Consider the following 19551-nt stretch of genomic DNA (forward strand, 5'->3'; position numbering starts at 1 on the left):
TCTTTAATAGATGCACTGAGATACAAGTTCAGAAAAAAGAACTATGACTGATGAACGATGATGCAGTGAAGTTCTTTCATGTCATGTTTGATTGTTCTGTGGTGCTTTAGGCGAGAAATTCATTTTTATTGATGGCAGTGCCACATTCTGTACAAGCAGCGGAGATACTTCTGGAGACCGAAAATATTAAACGAATCAAGTGGCTACCATACTCTCCAGATCTCAGTTCCATAGAATACGTTTGAGACACAATAGGGAGATGAATTGCTGCTCGAAATTCCCCTCCAGAAAACAATTAAGGTCTTATCCTTACTCTGAAGGAAGAGTGCACCAGTTTGCCTTAAGAAGTCCTGAATCACTTGGTGCTAAGCATGGCATGACATTGTCAGAGCTGCATCTCAGTTCAGGTTGGACATGTCTCTACATAGTTTTCTATAAGCGCTGTACATTAATTCCTTAACTACATCCTTAGGAAATTCATAACTTTTGCCAAAAATATATTGCAATTTAATTTGTATGAAATTTATAACACATTTTTTGTGTAATATAATTTGTTAGCGTGCTTGCAATAAATTTGTTCAGATTTGGCTGTAGTCATGAAAATCTTTTCATATACACCCTCTGTTTAAAACAAAAACAAGCTTTTCGAAAATAGAAGAAACTAGTGGCACCATCTGTTGTATCTTTTTTGTTGTCGAAAGCAGCAACCCTCATTAGTATTGTGTCAACTGTTTTATGACATTTGTTTCATTAGAAGCCGAGTTATAGTGCCAAGAGTGACAGCGTGTTTTGACGAACGATTGGAAAATGAGTTTCAAACAGAGAGCTGCAATTGGCTTTTGTGTTAAACTTGGTAAACGTTTTACCAAAACGCATCAAATGCTTCAAAAAAGCATACGATGATGAATGCTTATTCCGTACTCAAGTTTACGAGTGGTTTAAGCGATTTCAAAGGGTCGTGAGAAGCTTGAGGACAATGAAAAGCCGGGCCATCCAAAAACTGGACTGAGGGAAGTTAACATCCAAAAAGTGTGTGATTTCATCAAAATTGTCCATGAGATTGATTGAAGATGAACTGGGAATTCCAAAATCAAACTGTGCACAACATTTTGACCGAGAGTTAGGGCCTTCATAAATTGAATTCGCAATTTGTTCCCTACAAGTTGACCGACGACCAAAAAATGTATCGAATTGAACACTGCAAGGACGTCTTTGAAACGATTGTTATGGGTGATGAAATGTGGTGTTTTGAGTATAAGCCCGAAACAAAGCTTCAGAGACCATCAGAAGAGGGGGGGGTATCCAAAAAACAGTCACTTGGAGAAGTCAAAATAAAGACAATGCTGATTTGTTTCTATGATTCCAAGGGCATTATCCACAAAGAATTCGTTCTGCCTGGCCAAACGGTCAATGACGAGTTTTATCTCAAAGTTTTGAAGCAATTGTTAGCGAAAATTCGTCGCGTACGGCATGAATATCGTGATGCAGGCAGCTTTTCACTTTTGCACGATAATGCAGCATCTCATCTTTCAAACATTGTGAGACAGTTTTTGAGCAAAAACCAAGTTTGTGTGTTTGATCATTCACCTGATTTAGCACCCTGCGACTTCTTTCTCTTCCCCCCACTTCATTTGCTGATGAAAGGAAAGCTATAAGACACCATTGAAAACATTCAAGCAGCAGTAACCACGAACCCTCAACAGTATCCCAAAAACCGATATATAAAAAACTCATTTCAACTCCTTTCACCATTCTATTAAATTTACTCTAGAACTTGAAAAAGATAAACAACTGCCATTCTTAGACATCTTAATTAAGAAGCAAATTAATGACCTTATGAACCTATCAGTCTACAGGAAACCTACGAATACAGGACGTAATCTACATTTCAGCTCCTCACACCACATTTCTCACAAACTCAGCATAGTACACATACTAAAGAAATGAGCTGTCTGCAATACAACAGATGAAAAGGACCTCCAAGATGAATTAACATTGATATCTAATAACCTCGCCTTGAATAGCTACCCACAAAGACTCGTCAACAAAATCCTTTTCTCTGAGCTACCACAAAGAGAACGAGAAGACACTCAATATATTACAACAATCACCATTCCATATATGAGCAGTATTTCTAACAAACTCACTAATCTCCTCAAACCACACAAAATAAGAGTGACATTCAAACCTATAGAAACAATTCGTAAACTACTACGATCTCCAAAAGATACACATCCTTTCTATAAGTATGCTGGAGTCTACAATATCCCATGCTCGTGTGGTTCAAGTGACATTGGCCAGACTTCAAGAAGCCTCGAGATTAGACAGAAGGAACACATCGGTTATGTTAAAAACAACAGACAAGATATATCAGGCATGTCATCACGTTTCTCCATAACAAACCACATCATTGAGTGGGACAAAAGTTGTACCCCTTACATAGAAGAAGACTACAACTCTCGAATGTTTAAAGAAGCAGCTACAGTCGCACGCACTACAGATAACCTTAACAGGAACCATATCTTCCAGAGATATGGAAAACTCTAATTAGATCTCTGAACACATAAGAAATGAACTTTAATGCTAACAATAGAACGTTCCTTAGCAACAACTAGTAAATCATGTACACACGATACGTGTATTATTCACTTGATCAATGTTCCCAAATAGTTATTTACGTTAGTTCTGTGATCAAGAAAATACATGCTCATTATGAATAGAATCAATGGTGATACAGAAATAAAGGTATGCCGTTTTGAACTCTTAAAATCAAAAAAGCAAGGTTACTAAATCATCTCACATTTTTAAAAAGATGTCGAGATAACTTTATAATTCCTAAGTTCCTGTATTTTAAACATCAATTCAATTCAAGACGGGCTAAAAATATTTATTTCAAGACATCTCTCTCACTCCTTCGTGAAAGGATACAACACAAAAATTTTGTTAAACTCGTTTAATGTATTAATTGACCATGCCAAACACTTTATCAAAGCTGAGGGAGTGTATTGATTGAAATAAATGATTTGAATAATTATAATTGGCCCATGTTTTATTTTCCATCAAAAGTTCGGTTTCTTTTTGGACAGAGGGTATACAAGTAAAACTCTAGTTCATCCTTAGCTTTTGGATACCATTGTATATGTAATTAATTATTTTTGGTCTCTTTTCTGTATAAGTTTTGTTAATATCCCTGATGATGCAAATCTGATGACTACAAAACTTATTAGTTTATATTTTATTAATTTCATTAATCATCTTAAAACATATGGTCTCAATACCGGAAACTATCTATAGAACTGCAAACCACAGAGACTTATGCATTCATTTAGAAGTTTCCAGTCCATCAGTTTGGCCAAAATATCATAAGTGATAACTAATTTGAAATTCTGCCTTTTGCTCACCCAGGAGTCTATTTTTTCAAAACCTAAAAAAACAGAAATCTTGTTACTTGTTAGGGCAAAAGTACATCTATCGGCCAACAGATCTGAGTAGTTTCTGTATTACTTCTGACACAGAAGGTACTGTGTCGCTATTCTTCATGTTAACTATTTCTTTGGACTGTTAGTAAGGAAATCCTATAGTTAGCAAGAAAGGTGGACCTGATGTTATTTATTTCCTAAGACAATGGAGCACAGAGAGTGAGCTCGATGTACCAGTCTTATAGTGCCTTAATGTACCTCTGCCAGCACATTCCTGGATTGCTAAGAACGTCAAGTTCTTTCCTAATATCCTTGTTTTTAATATGATATTGCCATTGATGTTCATGCCCCTAATCTTTCTCAGGACTCTCATATCTCTGGTCTCTAATCTTTGGTCAAGTGTTTTATTTTTATCCGACCTCTCAGATCCATAAGTTAAAACTGGTTTGAACACTGTCTTGTATGCAGCTCATTTAGTATTTTGACTAATTTCTCTCTTATTCCATATAAATTTATTCAGTTGACTTTTTACCATACCGACTTTGTTGATTCTGTTTCTGTTGGTTCTTTTTAAAGAATTTCCATATTTAATTTATCATCTTCACTAAAAATTTGGCTAAAGTATCTGAAATGTTTTACTTGTTCTATAGGTTCTCCATTCATGATGCAGTTGATATTTCAGTGTTTCTGCCTATTTTCATCATCTTTGTCTTGTTATAGCTGACCTTCATATCATATCTATTACAACAGTTATTCAATTTAGTTAGGGAATCTTGCAGACTTGTACTGGATTTATTTAAAAGTATAACATCATCTGCATAATGTAAAGACTGATATTAACATCTCCAATTTTGATAAGGAGTAGTGTAAATATATGTATATATAAAAATTTAAATATGGATGTAGGAGTCAGAATATGTATATATAGATATAAAAATATAAATGCAAATATGAATATTGATACAAAAATATATATGTTAATCAATACTTGGAAGCCACCTGTAATATATGCATTGTATGCGATGGAGCATGCAGGAAATAAATTAGCTTCTGGAAGGGAACAAAAAACAAAACAGGGTGTCCAAAAAGTTTGAAACCAGTGGTAAAAATATGTTTTTATTTACAGGTGAAAATAGCATTAACACTGAATGAAGCTTGGAAATCACTCCAATTCAAGTGACTTCATTTACAGAAGAGTGACCACATTAGTGCTTGTTGGCGACAAATCCTCTCTTTAAATTTCTTCACAACTGTGAAGAAATTTAAAGAGACGGTTTCCCAACTGTGCTGTACATTATTGGATTCCTTTCAGAATGTCTAGCATTAAATTCACCTGACACCACTAAGCACTGTCTCCACTTTTTCATCTAGTGTTAATGCCATTTTTCACATGTAAAGAAAATCATATTTTTACCATTGGGTCCATACTTTTTAGATATCCTGTTTACAAGTGTATATATATATATAAATTATTTTGTTTAACTTTTAAGTGGGCAGAGACTGTGCATCATGAGGGAGGAATTGAATCTAGCAATTCAAAAGATGAAAGAAGGAAAATCCCCTGGAATAGATGGTATACAGATAGAACTTATAAGGAATATAGGTGAAAAAGGTATGGAAGTGTTATGGCAAATTATTAACGGAATTTATGAAAGGACAAGAATTACCAGAGGAGTTTAGAAGATTAATTTTTATCCCCATTCCAAAAAAGACGGGAGTTTTAGACTGTAACAATTTTAGAACGATAAGTCTTATAACTCACACAGCAAAAATTATGGTGCAAATAATTTTAGAGAGAATTAGGAATAAAATAGAAAAAGAAATGAACGAGGAACAGTTTGGATTCAGAACCAATAGAGGAACTAGAGAGGCTATAACTTGTCTAAGAATTATTGGGGAGAAAACACTAAACCATGGTGGAAAGTTGTTTTTGGGATTTCTAGATTTTGAAAAGGCATTTGATACAGTGAAACATGAAAGGCTTTTTGACATTCTAGAAAATACTGACATTGACTCTTATGACTTGGAAATTTTAAAGAGTTATATTGGTCACAAATAGCATCAGTATGAGTAAATGGAGAGGAAACAGAAGAATTCCTGGTGGAGAGTCAGACAAGGATGCAAGTTATCACCATTATTGTTTAACTTTTATAGTGAACAAATGTTTAGAGGCACTTGAGGATGTAGAAGAAGGAATAAAAATAAACGGAAGAATCATTAATAACTTAAGATATGCGGATGATGTAGTAGTGATGGCAGAAATTGAAAATGGGTTACAGCAAATTATTCAAAGAATTGAAAACTCTTGTAAAGAGTATGGACTAAGAATTAACACAAAAAAGACCAAGATAATGATAATGGGTAGAAAAATAGGAGATAATGTAAAAATAAGATGTGGAGGAAAGATTTTAGAAGAAGTGGAAAGATTTCAATATTTAGGTAGCTGGATCTCAGAGAAAGGAACTTCAGAGTTGGACATTAGAAATAGAATAGGCAAAGCTAAATCGGCATTTATGGAAATGAAGAGGATTTTAATAAACAAGAACACTAAAATAGGCGTTAGAATTGGAATAGTTAAAGCAACAGTTTGGAGTATTGCAAGTTATGGAAGTGAGTCATGGACACTAAGAAAGAGAGATATGGAAAGAATTAATGCATTGGAAATGTGGTGTTATAGAAAGATGGAAAAGATTAGCTATACAGAAAGAATATCAAATGAAGAAGTTTTAAGACGAGTTGGGATGGAAAGAACACTGTTAAAGAATATTATGCAAAGAAAGACTAGATTTGCAGGACATCTTCTGCGAGGTTCATCGGGACACCTGACAAGAACTATATTACAAGGGAAAGTTGAGGGGAAGAGAAGACGTGGAAGACCAACTAGAGAGTGGTTTAATGACATCGTGGAATGGACTGGTTTAAGAATGATGGAAGCGACAGACAGAGAGAAATGGAGAAGAGCTGCTCATCTGCTGCAACCCTCTTGCTAGAGGATGCTACCGGAAAACAACAACTTTTAAGTATGTTTGCTTGTACATAAAATGTTATTTACTTATTTATTTAGCTATTGATTTTACTTTGTGCACTGCTATAACCTTGGTCATGATGCAGTAATTACTTATTATCCTTGTGCTAGTGAACCATAAACCTATCTATCCACTAATACTATTGTACTTATATAGCTTTTTGTAGCCTATCATGGGATTCACATAAAAAATAAATTTTTAAGTGTATCTTTTCACCTTAGTAAAACTTGAAAATTTCATGCATTATATGTGCCTAGAAAAGGCATTATGCCCATTTTAAGAACACAAATCATAGAATTGTTTAAAGTAACCTCAAGGTGTGTCATAGATGATTATCAATCCACCTCATTTTATGGCTGGCTTCCCACCATTTTTATTTAGATTGTTGATTTTCCCTCACTATTCACTCACTATGTTATAATGGACAGCTTCTCTATATACTTTTTATATATAGTGAAACCTGTGGGGGTATCCATAACTATAGAATAATATGTATGCCACAGTAAATAACTTTTTTATTATGTAAATATTTTGTCTTATGTATCATAAGATGTCATCCAGTACAACTAACAAACAACAATAGGAATTAAATTTTAAAAAAAAAGTGCGCATGCTTAAATTGGAATCCCACTACATATTCACTCACGTGTTCATGGGTTAAAAACTATTGGGCTAAAGTTAAAATTACTTAAATTAAAAAATGCAGATAAATCATTTAATACAGTTGAGGATAACAACTCAACTGTATTAAAGCTCATCATCCATCCCAAAAACATGGCATCATAAAGTCTTGAGTATCCAGAGCATGCAAGATTTGTTCTGAAGAATCTTTAAAACAAGAATTGGAAATTATCAAAGAAACAGCCCTACTACATTGATATAATCCAATAACAACTCAAAAAAATAATTAACCACTCGCCTACAAATCAACCCAGACAAGAAGCAGCCCACAGGATTCCTATACCATATATTAAAAACATCTCTGAACATGTGGCAAAAATTATGGGGGGGGGAGGGGAATCAACTTATTGCTACCTTCTCTAAAAGACAAACTCTCACCAATGATGCTACCTGGCGTATATGAGGTACCATGTTCGTGCAACTTGTCCTACTATGGACAAACAGGAAGATCTATAAACGTATCTCTGAACATCAAGACCACATCAAGCCTCACAAATCTGGCCTTGCACAACATGGAATTGCTAACTGCAGGATCCAATGGAAAAACACCAAGCTACTATATAACTCCACATATAAACTTGAACATTTATATGTGGATCTATATTTACTTCATAAGCCTAATCTTAATCGGAATGACTGTCTCACTATTTCAAAAGTTGGGGAAATTGTTATCCTCAACTGCATTAAATAATTTATCTGCTATATTTTAATTTAATTTAAGTAATTTTAATTTTATCCTAATAGTTTTTAATCCATGCACACTACTGTTTTTTGAATTTAATTCCTATTGTTGTTCACTAGTTGTACTGATAATGTCTTATGATACATAAGATGAAATATTTACATAATATAAACGTTATTTAGTGTGATTATTTTGTAGTTTTGTTTCTTCTCTTTACATTTTTCCAACAGTTATGCACTATCTTGGTACACTGTACTTTTACCTACAATATTTGTCCATCATATAAACGACCTTTCATTCCCCTCAAATCCTGTCTGTTTTAATTATTATTATTATTTATTTTTTAATAACAGTACACTCTAATTTTGTCCTTCATTTGGCTTTCCTTGTAGTGCTCAGACACTATAAACTGCATGATCTTCCATAACCAGTGCCTTAAATACTGATCTGCTTGCAATTCTCTGGTGTGCTGAGAACAACCTTCTGAATATTAGTTCTCCCACAACACAGTTTTTATTTTGCTTCTTTGGTCAACTTGCAAATCAAAAAATCCTTCCTGGAATAAACACATCTTCATCAGTCTCCAAAAACTTAATGTCCTTATCCACTCATGACACTACTTCATATCTGTACAACAGCTACTCTATAAATCCTGATCCATTAATCTTTGAAGTTTAGTGGATCAAAGGTGATACACCAGAAACCTCCTCTAAAAATAATTGATGCTATCAAAAAGGACAATTCAGTTAATAGATGCTCCCCCCCCCCCTTCACATCTCTCTCTCTCTCATAAGCTCATTCCAGGTCCTTTCTCATAGACATTTTGTTTCTATCATATGTAAAGGCATTGTTCTAAATTGACTTACTTCTATCATTTCACTCTTCTTTAAGCCTGCAAAAATGCCTATAGTCAACATTTCATCAACATTCCAGCATTAGACCTGCCAAATCAACATGTTGTTTTCTTTCCTCTGATTTACCTATCCTCGGGAACAGTCTTCCTCACCCTTCTTTTCCCAAGATATAATCTCCTGATCAAGAAACATATCAATAGATTTTTCTTTCTTTCTTCTGAACTGCTTATTACTTTGGTTGACTGTGGGTTTTAATCCCACTCTGATATAAACGGTCTTTCAAGTGGTGACTGTCTCCCAAATCTTTGGTAGATTTATGCAGCTATACTTGTTAAGGTTTGGAGTATGTTTTAAGGCTTCTGTTGATTCCAGGAACAACCTCTCTGACTTGTAGAAGCTTCTGTGCAGTACCTTTGTTTTTTTCCAATTGATCCTGTGTGCTGGGGTATCCAAAGCAGCATAGTCTGCCAGACCCTACTTGCCATACCGAAAGTGCCGGATATATTTTTTGTGTTCACTGATGCAGATGTCCACAGTTCTTCCTGTCTGTCCGTAGTAGGCTCGATGACAAGAACAGGGCACTTCATAGACTCCTGGATGTGATAAAGGAGTGAATCCGTCCTTAGGTGAACGGATGAGAGTTGCCAATTTCACATAAGGTTTAAATGCAGTGCACAGTTGGTGTTTTTAAACACCCTAGATATCTTTTCAGATGTGCCTTTAATGTATGGGATGGTGATAGTTTCGTTTTAGGCTTCTGTGGTAGATAATTGGGGGATTTCTGGGTAGCATTTAGTATTTTATATATCTTGTGGGGATTATAGCCACTGGTTAGGAAGTTGTGTGGCGCAGATGAGAAAGTTCAGCACTGAGAGCAATGTCATTGGAACAGATTGCTCTAGCTCTATGGGTTAGTGTTTTTAAGATACCATATTGTTGAGAAGGGTGATGGTGTGATTGTTTGTGTAAACATCTCCCTGTATGTGGGTTTTCTATAAACCGAAAATGATAAGGAACCATCTGGAAGACATGTGATCAGTGTGTCCAGGAAGGGCAGGCAGTCATTGGCTTTTAGTTCCATTGTAAAGTGGATTTTAGGGTGCTGGCTATTTAGATGCACTAAAAATGTATTCAGTGTGTCTGGGCCATGTGGCCAAATAGCAAACACATCATCAACATAGCGTAGCCAGAGACTAGGTTTGAAATTGGCTGTGTTGATAGCTAGCTTTTCTAGATGTTCTGTCTAGAAGTTGGCTAAGGGAGGAGAAAGGGGGGGATCCCATAGCTGTCCAATCTAATTGTTTGTATATTTTCCCTTTCCATGTAAAATAACCTGTCTGTACTGTGAATTTAAATAGCTGAAATATATCAGGGGGAAATTGTGAATATGGTAAGTTAAGTGTTTCAGTCAATGGTACATTAGTGAATAATGAGGTGATATCAAAACTCGCCATTAGGTCTGAACCATTTAAGGTGCAGTTTTCTAAAATACTTTTTAGGTATGTAGAATTTTTAACAAAAGAGGGAGAATTGTTTGTGCAAGTGGCTAGTAGTTGGGCTAAATGTTTAGCTAGTTTATATGTAGGACTGTTTATGCTATCTACAATAGGGCGTAAAGGTATACCTTGTTTGTGGATTTTTGGAGCTCCATATATTCTGGGTGTATGTTAACGTGAAAAGGTTTGAGTTTGTTGACTGTTTCTTTTGGCCAGGAAGTGACTTTGTTCAATAGCTTGCACACTTTATTCTTTTGTGAGTTGGTGGGATCTCGATCTATAATTTGATATGTTGACCAGTCTTGGAGAAGTGTGTGCATTTTGCTTTCATATTCTGTTGTATCCATTACTACAGTTGCGTTTCCTTTGTCTGATTTGGTTATTGCGATGTGGTTATTATTGCGTAGCTCTTTTAGAGCCATTATTTCTTTATGTGGGATATTATTTTTGGGAGACTTGGAATGAATTAGGATATTGGCCACGTCTAACCTGATATTATTGGCTATTGCTGGAGGCAGGGCATATATTCCACGTTCAACGGAAGCCATTATTTTGGTTTTTGGAACTTCTTTAGGAGTAAGTGCAAAATTGTGTCCATGACTTAATGCACTCGTGGCTTCTTTAGTTAAGGTTAACAATGATAAGTTCACAACAACATCATCTTGATGTAATTGCAGCCACTGCATAGCACTGTGTTTCTGGAGGAATTCAAATTTCTTCTGGTGCCAGTTTTTAACTTTAGCGAATTCTTTATTGGCTGTAGAGTCGGAGATTCTCTCCAGGATATCCCATAGCTCTGGATTCAAAATGTCAGATAGTATATCACATAATGCACTGATGGATGAATTTATTTTTGAAAGTTCTCGGCGAGTAGCATATATCTGTTTTTTTTTTCAAAACTTTGGACTACTGTTTTTTTTTATTTATTTTATTTTTGTGTTTGTTTTTTATAACTTATATGGTGCCGTATTAGGACTTTAGTCTTGTGTTGCACACTGCAATTACTTATACTAGCCCCACTGTTACACCGAATTGTGGTTGTCTCGCGTTTGTAACAAACTTGGTTTGTGTGCTCTGAAGATGCTGGATATAATACCAGCAAAATATTAGCTTTTAAGTTAATAAATAGTTATTTTCTTATCAATCTGTGTTCGCATCAGTATCGTTTAAATCCAATTCAACATGTGTGACCAACACATAAGCCTATCCATGCATTGAAATATATTGGAGTTTTTGAATAAATTCTATATAAATTTTGTTCCATGTGTAAACTGTGAAACTTACTTTAATATGATAACATTATATGAAAATCAACTGCTGCCTTAAAACTTGAAGACCTTTCAGATGAGTGCAACTCACAGCTTGCTTTGTGTCATAGTGGGAACTTCATCCACTCAGCAGTGCTTGTATTTATTCAAGCTGGGGAAAATTATATTGAAAGCAGACAAAGTATCATGCTCCTGTATATTTTATCACATTGTATGCTGACTTGGTTAATATTTAAAATTGTTTAAGTTTTTAAGATAGTCTTATGTGATAAATGAATCATGTTAATTTTCAGTGTCATGTATTTTTTGTATTTCTTCACTCTGAAAAATGTAATATATTTAATTGTGTTTATTTTCAGTATGTTTACAGTGGCAATACAGAAATACTAGATTATCATCAATTGCACTGCACAATCAAAAAGTGTGCTGTGCACTTGTATAAAAAAAAGGTAAGTAATTTTATTTCATGTTCATTAAAAAAAAGCACATAAAATAGACTAAGGCAAAACACTTGTACTGAAAAACTAATATATCTGATAGTAAGTATACTGTAAATTGTAGTTTTTTACCACCAAGTAGTTTGCTCTGGTTTTATGCCATCACTTCTCACTCTTCTCTTTCCACTAATTTTATATTAGTTATGATCAGTTAGTTTTGAACTGTTGTATGCTTATTTTAAATATTCTGCCCACTTTCTTAGGAATACTTTTTCATTTGAAACAGAAATTGGATCACATTTATGAAGCAAAATATCATTAAATCAGATATCAAATGAGAATATTCAACTCATTTCTTTACTCTATGCAGCTAAATAAACAAAATAATATTCTTCGTGTGTTTTAACTAAATTGAATAATTTGTGTAATGTCAAAGTTCAAGAAAATCAGCAATAATAAGACAAAAACTTGAAAATATGCAGGAACATGAAAAAGATCAACTACATCTTGATGGAGAACCTATAGAACAAACAAAACATTTCAGCAATTTAGACACAACTGTTAGTGAAGATACCAGTTAAATATGGAAATAGATAATAGAATAAGCAAAGCTGTCTTGACTGGGAGTCAATTGAATAAAGTTATATGGAATAAGAGAGAAATAACTTAAAACACTAAACTAGCAATATATAAGATAGTGTTCAAATCCATTTTAACCTATTGAAATGAGAATTGGGTTAGAAATAAACAGTTGATCAAAGACTAGTATAAGGCATAAGCAGAGCTAATGTGGCGTATGGTCACTTTAACAAAATTGGAGAGGAAAGGTTAAGAAAACAGTTATTTGATGCTAGGACGATAAGGAAAAAGACCCACAAGATCTCTAAAGATCTACTTGGATTGATGCATTAATAGTACCTTAGAAGATTATCCCAGTGGTTTGTGAGATTTATAATCCATTTTCACCGATTTTTTACAGGATTTTTTACAGAATAATCGATTTTTTGCAGGACAGCCCCCTTTGAATAAAAGTAACAAATGTGTTTATAGTATTGATCATTAGAGTATGTCGTAATTGCAGGTACAACTTTTGAGTCAGGTGTCACATCAGTTTTGGTGTGGCAACTGTTGAAATAAGTGTGTGAGTGGAGCATGTCAGAGACACACTTAGTTGTACAGCTTGGCATTGGTAAGGAAACGGCCAGATTAGTCTTAGAAAGAGATTTGCATGAGAAGGCGATTTGTTTGAGATTTGTGTGCTGCACAACTTGACACATGAACAGAGAAAGAGAGAGCACCAGGTTGCATGTTGTCAAACTTTCATCCATGCAGTTGATCAAGATTGTGATGTGTTGCAAAGAATTATCACTGGTGATGAAAGTTGGTGTTTTCAGTTTGATCCAGAAATGAAATGTCAGAGCATCAACAGAAGAAATTCAGGTTGCAAAAATCAAATGTCAAGACAGTTGTCATCATTTTTTTTTTCAATGCTGATGGAATTATCCACTGCAGTTCCACTAAAGAACTACAGTGAACGGTCAGTATTATTTAGGAGTAATGCAACATCTCTATTCCCACATGCGACTAGTCAGGAAAGAACTGTTCCACAACAACAATTGATTTCTGTTGCACGACAGTGCACCTGCACACTGTGCACTACCTGGGAAGCAGTTTCTGGCTTCGAAGTCGATCTGTGTGATCAAACCCCTCCCTCTTCCTAAAGATGAATTGCACCTTGAAAGGGAAGCACTTCAGCAATATTGAGGGCATCCTACTCGGTGTGACCCAGACACTGAAGGATATTCCTGTTCAGGACTTCCACCATGCCTTTGAACACCTGTCGACACATGTAAACTTTGAGATTATTTTGAATCTGTGTGATTGAGAGTTCCAGATATAGTTCTTTGTTTTCATATAATAATTTTCTCATTACTTAACTGCCACACTGTGTATGGTTGCGAAATTTTCATGCTGGATTATATATATATATATATATATATATATATATTTTAAGGTTATTGAAAAGCTTAGAAATAGAAGAAAGAATTGTAAAAGAAATTAAAGATGATAAAAGTGACATGAAAACTGAAGATAAAGATATCCTGGATGTCTGGAATGATTATTTTGAAAGACTGTTAAATGAAACAAGCAGTGACAGAATAATTGTTGTCTTTTCACATTTCAAGTTTTTGATGACTTTTTCTATCTCAAATATTGATATGTACTCCTGTCTGCATTCCTCTTCAAAATTTTCTACTGGGGTAGATGATATCCAATGAGAAATGCTAAAACATGGGGGTATTAAAGTTTTTCAGGGGTTGCACTACATAATTCAGAGGACTTGGTCAGAAGGTTGGTTTCTAGATGATTGGATTAGATATCTAATAGTTCTCTTCTATAAAAAAGGTAATAATGCAAAATGTGAGAATTACATCAGAATTTCTCTACTAAGTGTTCAGGCAAGATTTATGTATGCATACTTGAAAAGAGGGTTGAGAAAAATTGTGGAAGAGAAACTTGGAGAAGAGTGAGCTGGGTTCAGGCCAAATAAAAGTTGTCAAGATAAGATTTTCACTTTGTGGCAAATAGTTGAGAAATCATGGAAATATGAGAATGATCTGTACTTATGTTTTGTAGATCTGGAAAAGGCATACGACAAGGTGCCCAGAAAAAAACTTTTCAAAAAACTACATTTATATGGGATAAATGGAACATTATCTCCACTCTTATTCATCATCTATATGGATCACATTATGAAAGAGAGTACCATTAAACCAGATATTAGAATCAGAGATATCAACCTTAGTTCTTTGCTTTTACAGATGATGATGTACTCCTAAAACTCATCTAGTGCAAGTCTACAGGATTCTCTAACTAAATTGAATGACACCTGTAACAAATTTGGCATGGAAATCAGTGATAAAAACAAAACTATGAAAATAGGCATAGGAACATAGAAAACTTCAACTGCATTATGAATGGAGAACCTATACAACAAGTAACATATTTCAGCTATTTAGACAGTGTGTAGTAAAAAGGATGGCAAATTAAATTTGGAAATAGACAACAGATTAAGCAAAACTGGTATCGTGAGGAGCTAGTTGAATAAATTTATATGGAATAAGGGAGAAATTAGCCAAAATACTCAACAAACAGTATACAAGATAGTGTTCAAACCAATTTTAAGTTATGGATCTGAGAGTTGGGTAGAAATAAAGCACTTGATCAAAGATTAGAAACCACAAATATGAGAGATCTGAGAACAATTAGGTGAGTGAATAAATTGCCTCAATGGCAGAATCATATAAAAATGAAGACATAGGAAGGAACTTAACATTACTGGCATTTAATAATATGTGAACTGTACTAATCTAAGGTTGTATGGCCACCGAAACAGAAGAGGCTAAGTTAGCCGAACAGGTGTTTGATGGCCCAGAGGAAGACTAAGGTCTAGATGGATTGATTCAGTCAGAAGCGTCTTGGAAGAATGAAATGTTAGACTTGACAATATTGGAGTGCTGACAAGTAATGAATGCATTTTGATAAAAATTGTTGATAGGAGATAATCAATAATGTAAACTTATTCAGGTATTGCTGTCAATAGTAGCCTGAACACCCGCTTCAGGATACATATCAGGAAATTGGTGATGATGACGATGTTTTAAATTGGATCAGAAATCTTTAGAAGAATTTGTTATTGTAAAATAGTAGTAGAAAAAAAGAACATTGTATATAAAATTTAAAGAAATATAACCAAGTGGTAAAACTTCCAATATATATCTCTAATCCAGAGTATAATAAATTTAGTTTAATCCTTTATCCAAGTGTGAGCAAACAAAGTTTGCACCTGACAATATCTTCAGGACTGAATATGGTGTTGTACTACCTTACCGGGGTAAGGTAGTACAACACCGGGAAACTCGTAGCAAAGGTGGACCAAGCTAACAACACTCCTATCCCAGTATTCTCATAATACAAAACACATCACCTTGCGGATATGTATAATATTATGCATTAAGGGATTGGCCACTACCCAGACTAGTTTCAACCTTTATTGAGGTCTCTTCAGTGGGAGCCAGGCCCTGAGGTGGAGATACCAGGCAGAAGCAATAGCGAGATCATCTTTACCTATAGGAGTTGCCAAAAGGTATGCCACCTTTTTCATTAAATTACTGGATTTAGAGAAAGATGTTGAAAGTTTATTTTTCAATTGCTTAGACTATAATAAATGTAGTTTAATCCTTTATCCAAGTGTGAGTAAACAAAGTTTGCACCTGAAAATATCTTCAGGACTGAATATGGTGTTGTACTACCTTACCGGGGTATATTATCTTATCCATCTACCTTATCCAGAGTATATTAGTAATAAGGTAGGACACCTTTTGGCTACTTGTATATGGAAATATGACTTTTGCATTACTTCATCCTTGGTATCACTTCTGGGTCTGGCTACCACTGATGAGACCTCGGTAATTGGTTAAAAACTGGTCTAGATAGTGACCCTTCCCATAATGCATAGTATCATATATGTCCTTAAGGATATGTACTTTGCATTATGGGATACTAAGGCAAGTGATGTGAAGTCATTAACTTCTATATACAAGTTGCCCAGTCCTGAAGTTAGCTCAGGTGCAAACTGTGCATGCTTACACTTGGATAAAGGATTAAACCAAGAATATAATTTCTTGGCATCTTTAATTTATCGTATATAAAATGCAAAATGGGCAGAGGGAATGTGGTACTTTTCTTGATCACCAGAGTAGAAAGCTCTTATTGAACATTCATTGATTTTTTGTATGTAGCTGAGCATTTATTGTCTGTAAAATTTCACTTCTGTATACAGTCAGCTCTTAATGTAATAGACAACCAAAAAAAAAAGCTTCATATGTTATCATTTCACATAATTTCTAAAGAAAAAGTGAGCCTTGACAAACTGTTGTTTGGTTTCTATCATGTTGTAGTAGTGAGAATTAATTGTAGTTAACTGTTACTACTAGTGTTCAAGCCATTTTTAAGTTGTTCTTTACCTGTTCTAATTGGTTATCAGTTTGCAGCAATGAAAGATACTACAGTATACAAATGTACAACACAATTTGCCTAAATCTTGGTACATTGCTTTTGTCATATGCGTTATAATCAATTCCAATAATCTCAACCTTCTTTCTGCTTAGTTCATTAATCCACAGTATTCATATTAGTTGACTTCAGAGCTTCATAATTACCAACATTATAATTCCATAGATATCTCTATGGAAGAAATAATATTCATCTAGACCAGAGAAAGTAAAGTACTAAGGTAAAAATGCATTTATACCATATTACTATATGTAGGTGAGAAGTATGATTTCTCCCTCTGATTAGTTCATTGTCTCCATGAGTTTCCCTCTCTTCCCATTCATCAGATGTTAATGAATGTCAAATCTAGCTGGGGGAGTGATTATTAACAGAGAGTTTTCTAGGAGGTGCACTCAGCATTGCGATATTGAGAGTAACACAGCGAAGGAAACTGCTCTCATTATACAAGTAGCTGGTGATGAAGCAACTACACACATACAAACTTGTATTGTTTACTTATGCTAGTGTTATAATATGGAGAAAACAAATTGTGATCTCAAAACATAAGTCCCTCGTGTCTTGATTATTAAGATATCTTCCTTCATCAGCAGTATCCACAATGGCAGAATCTTGAAATGTGAAAGATTCTGGCTGAATGAATAGTGTCCTATTCATTCAGCCAAAATTTTGTTTTCTCATCCCAAAGAAACGTTAAAAATTGTACAATCTTAAAATTATATCCATAAGTCTATCAAATTTTCTTCAGATGTTCTAATTACAAAGCAAACTTTTCACCATCAGTAGTAAACTACAGAACCCTACTAAAGCAAAAATAAAAAAAAAAAAAAGCAAGCACCATTAACCACGTCGCCATTAATATGGATAAAATACATCACTCCTCTACAGTTCGTATCCATCATATATTTCAATGTAATATCAATGGTATTACAATTTTAATATACACTTCGTATCCATGGTAACGTGGATGTATATATATACGTCATGGCCTGTTGGGAGGTTAAGCATAACAATGTCGGCACAATTTCTCTTCTTCAGGAACAAATCGAATCACTTGAAACTGACAGTATACTGCTGTACGAAATTATTAATATTGTTTGCTTTCCATGAGTTTCAAATTATATATATATGTATTTACATATTCACATTTATTTCATAATTTAATACTTGGTTGGGTTATAGTCTTATTCTTGCTGTTTCATGTTTGTAATTTACATAAATTTGTTCCTTGATAGGTTTCTTGGTTTTTAAATTGCAACTGATACTCTTTTTGGCCCTATCATAAGCCCAATAGTAATACTAAAAATCCTTTAAGTAATTAGACCTATGATTGGGCCAAAAACAGTACAAGATTGTAATTTAAAATCCAGTTGTGGTTGAAGTTTGAGGATTCTACAAAAGGCCTAGAATATGTTTCTTTCAATGCCTTTTTTAAAATAATGAATTTTTTTACCCTTGCAGTTTAACTTTGGGTATCCATTCTATTTTAGTATAATTTCTTGTGTAGTACAATGTATTATCTAACTCACTAGAAAAATATTACAAGAAGTATCATTTTATTTCTTTTAATTTTTTCCCCTTTTGCTCATTCTTAATGCTAACTCACTTAAAATATAAAATCTCAGAAAGTTCTTGATAAAAATTTGAATATAGTAAATAATTCAATCACAGATTCTGATAATGAAGATATGATTAAAATTTATTAGTTTCTCTACAGTTAATTGTAAATGTAATAAAAGTGTTATTATTCACAATGATAATTTTTATGTATAATATTTCTTAGTTTAGTTTTCAGGAGAATATTGTTTAAACTTTTTTTTTATATATTTTTTCAGGATTTTGTACAAAATAATCAAGTCTATGCTCTCTATGGCTGAGGGGGAATTTTGTAATAATTTTACTGTGCAGAATCAAGCTAGCAATGTAATTACAATTTATGATGCATTTTTAAACCTCTTTAATGAACTTCTGGTCTATTATTTGCACTTAAGGTTCTTGAACATTAAATAATAACCTCTCAATTATTATTTAATAGCTTAATTCTGAAGTGGTCTGGGTATAATTTATGAGAGATGCTTCTGCACTCCTCTTTCAAATTACACTGTTGTTATAAAATAATAATATTCTTGAATGGATTTTTATATTTTTGTACAGATATATATTTCACACTTATCTACTAAACTAGATATGTTTACCAAAAATAAATAAATAAAAATTAGGTTTTGTTGTTTGAAACTTACTCCTGACATGTTCACTGAATCAAAAGGTACCAAAACATGTCTTTAATTTGTGATTCTATGCATACAATACAAATTATTTCTAACTGAAATACAGGCAATTACATTGCTTATGAAAACAGTACAAAACATTTCTCATAAGAAAGTTTAAAAACATCAAAATAATAATATTTTTCTCACAGAGTCAATAGATACTACAGAAAATATACTGCTCAAAACAATTAGAGGATATTTTGGTTTTCTTGTAAATTATAAAGTTATAAAAATAATTTACAAATGTAAATTATTTTTATAAATTGAAATAAATTTCAATTTATAAAAACAAATTGAAATTTATTTCAATTTGTAATAAATATTGATTATTTAAACAACATCTCA

At 33.7% G+C, this 19551-nt stretch overlaps 1 protein-coding gene across 2 annotated transcripts in view; it reads left to right on the forward strand.

Moving 5' to 3' along the window:
• Window positions 1–19154, forward strand: part of LOC150103676 (uncharacterized) — a 165191-nt gene extending 146037 nt beyond the window's left edge. For both annotated transcript variants that reach the window (XM_090397045.1, XM_090397044.1), the window contains exons 7-8: window positions 11786–11875; window positions 18772–19154. In XM_090397045.1, coding sequence (XP_090253171.1) covers window positions 11786–11875; window positions 18772–18813 — 132 coding nt within the window. In that variant the 3' untranslated portion in view covers window positions 18814–19154. The remainder of the gene's footprint in view (window positions 1–11785; window positions 11876–18771) is intronic.
• The last annotated feature ends 397 nt before the right edge of the window (window positions 19155–19551 follow it).

The sequence above is a fragment of the Typopeltis vanoorti genome, chromosome 8 (assembly GCF_054136105.1).
Source record: "Typopeltis vanoorti isolate ZY-2024b chromosome 8, IOZ_Tvanoo_1.0, whole genome shotgun sequence".
Lineage (NCBI taxonomy): Eukaryota > Metazoa > Arthropoda > Arachnida > Uropygi > Thelyphonidae > Typopeltis > Typopeltis vanoorti.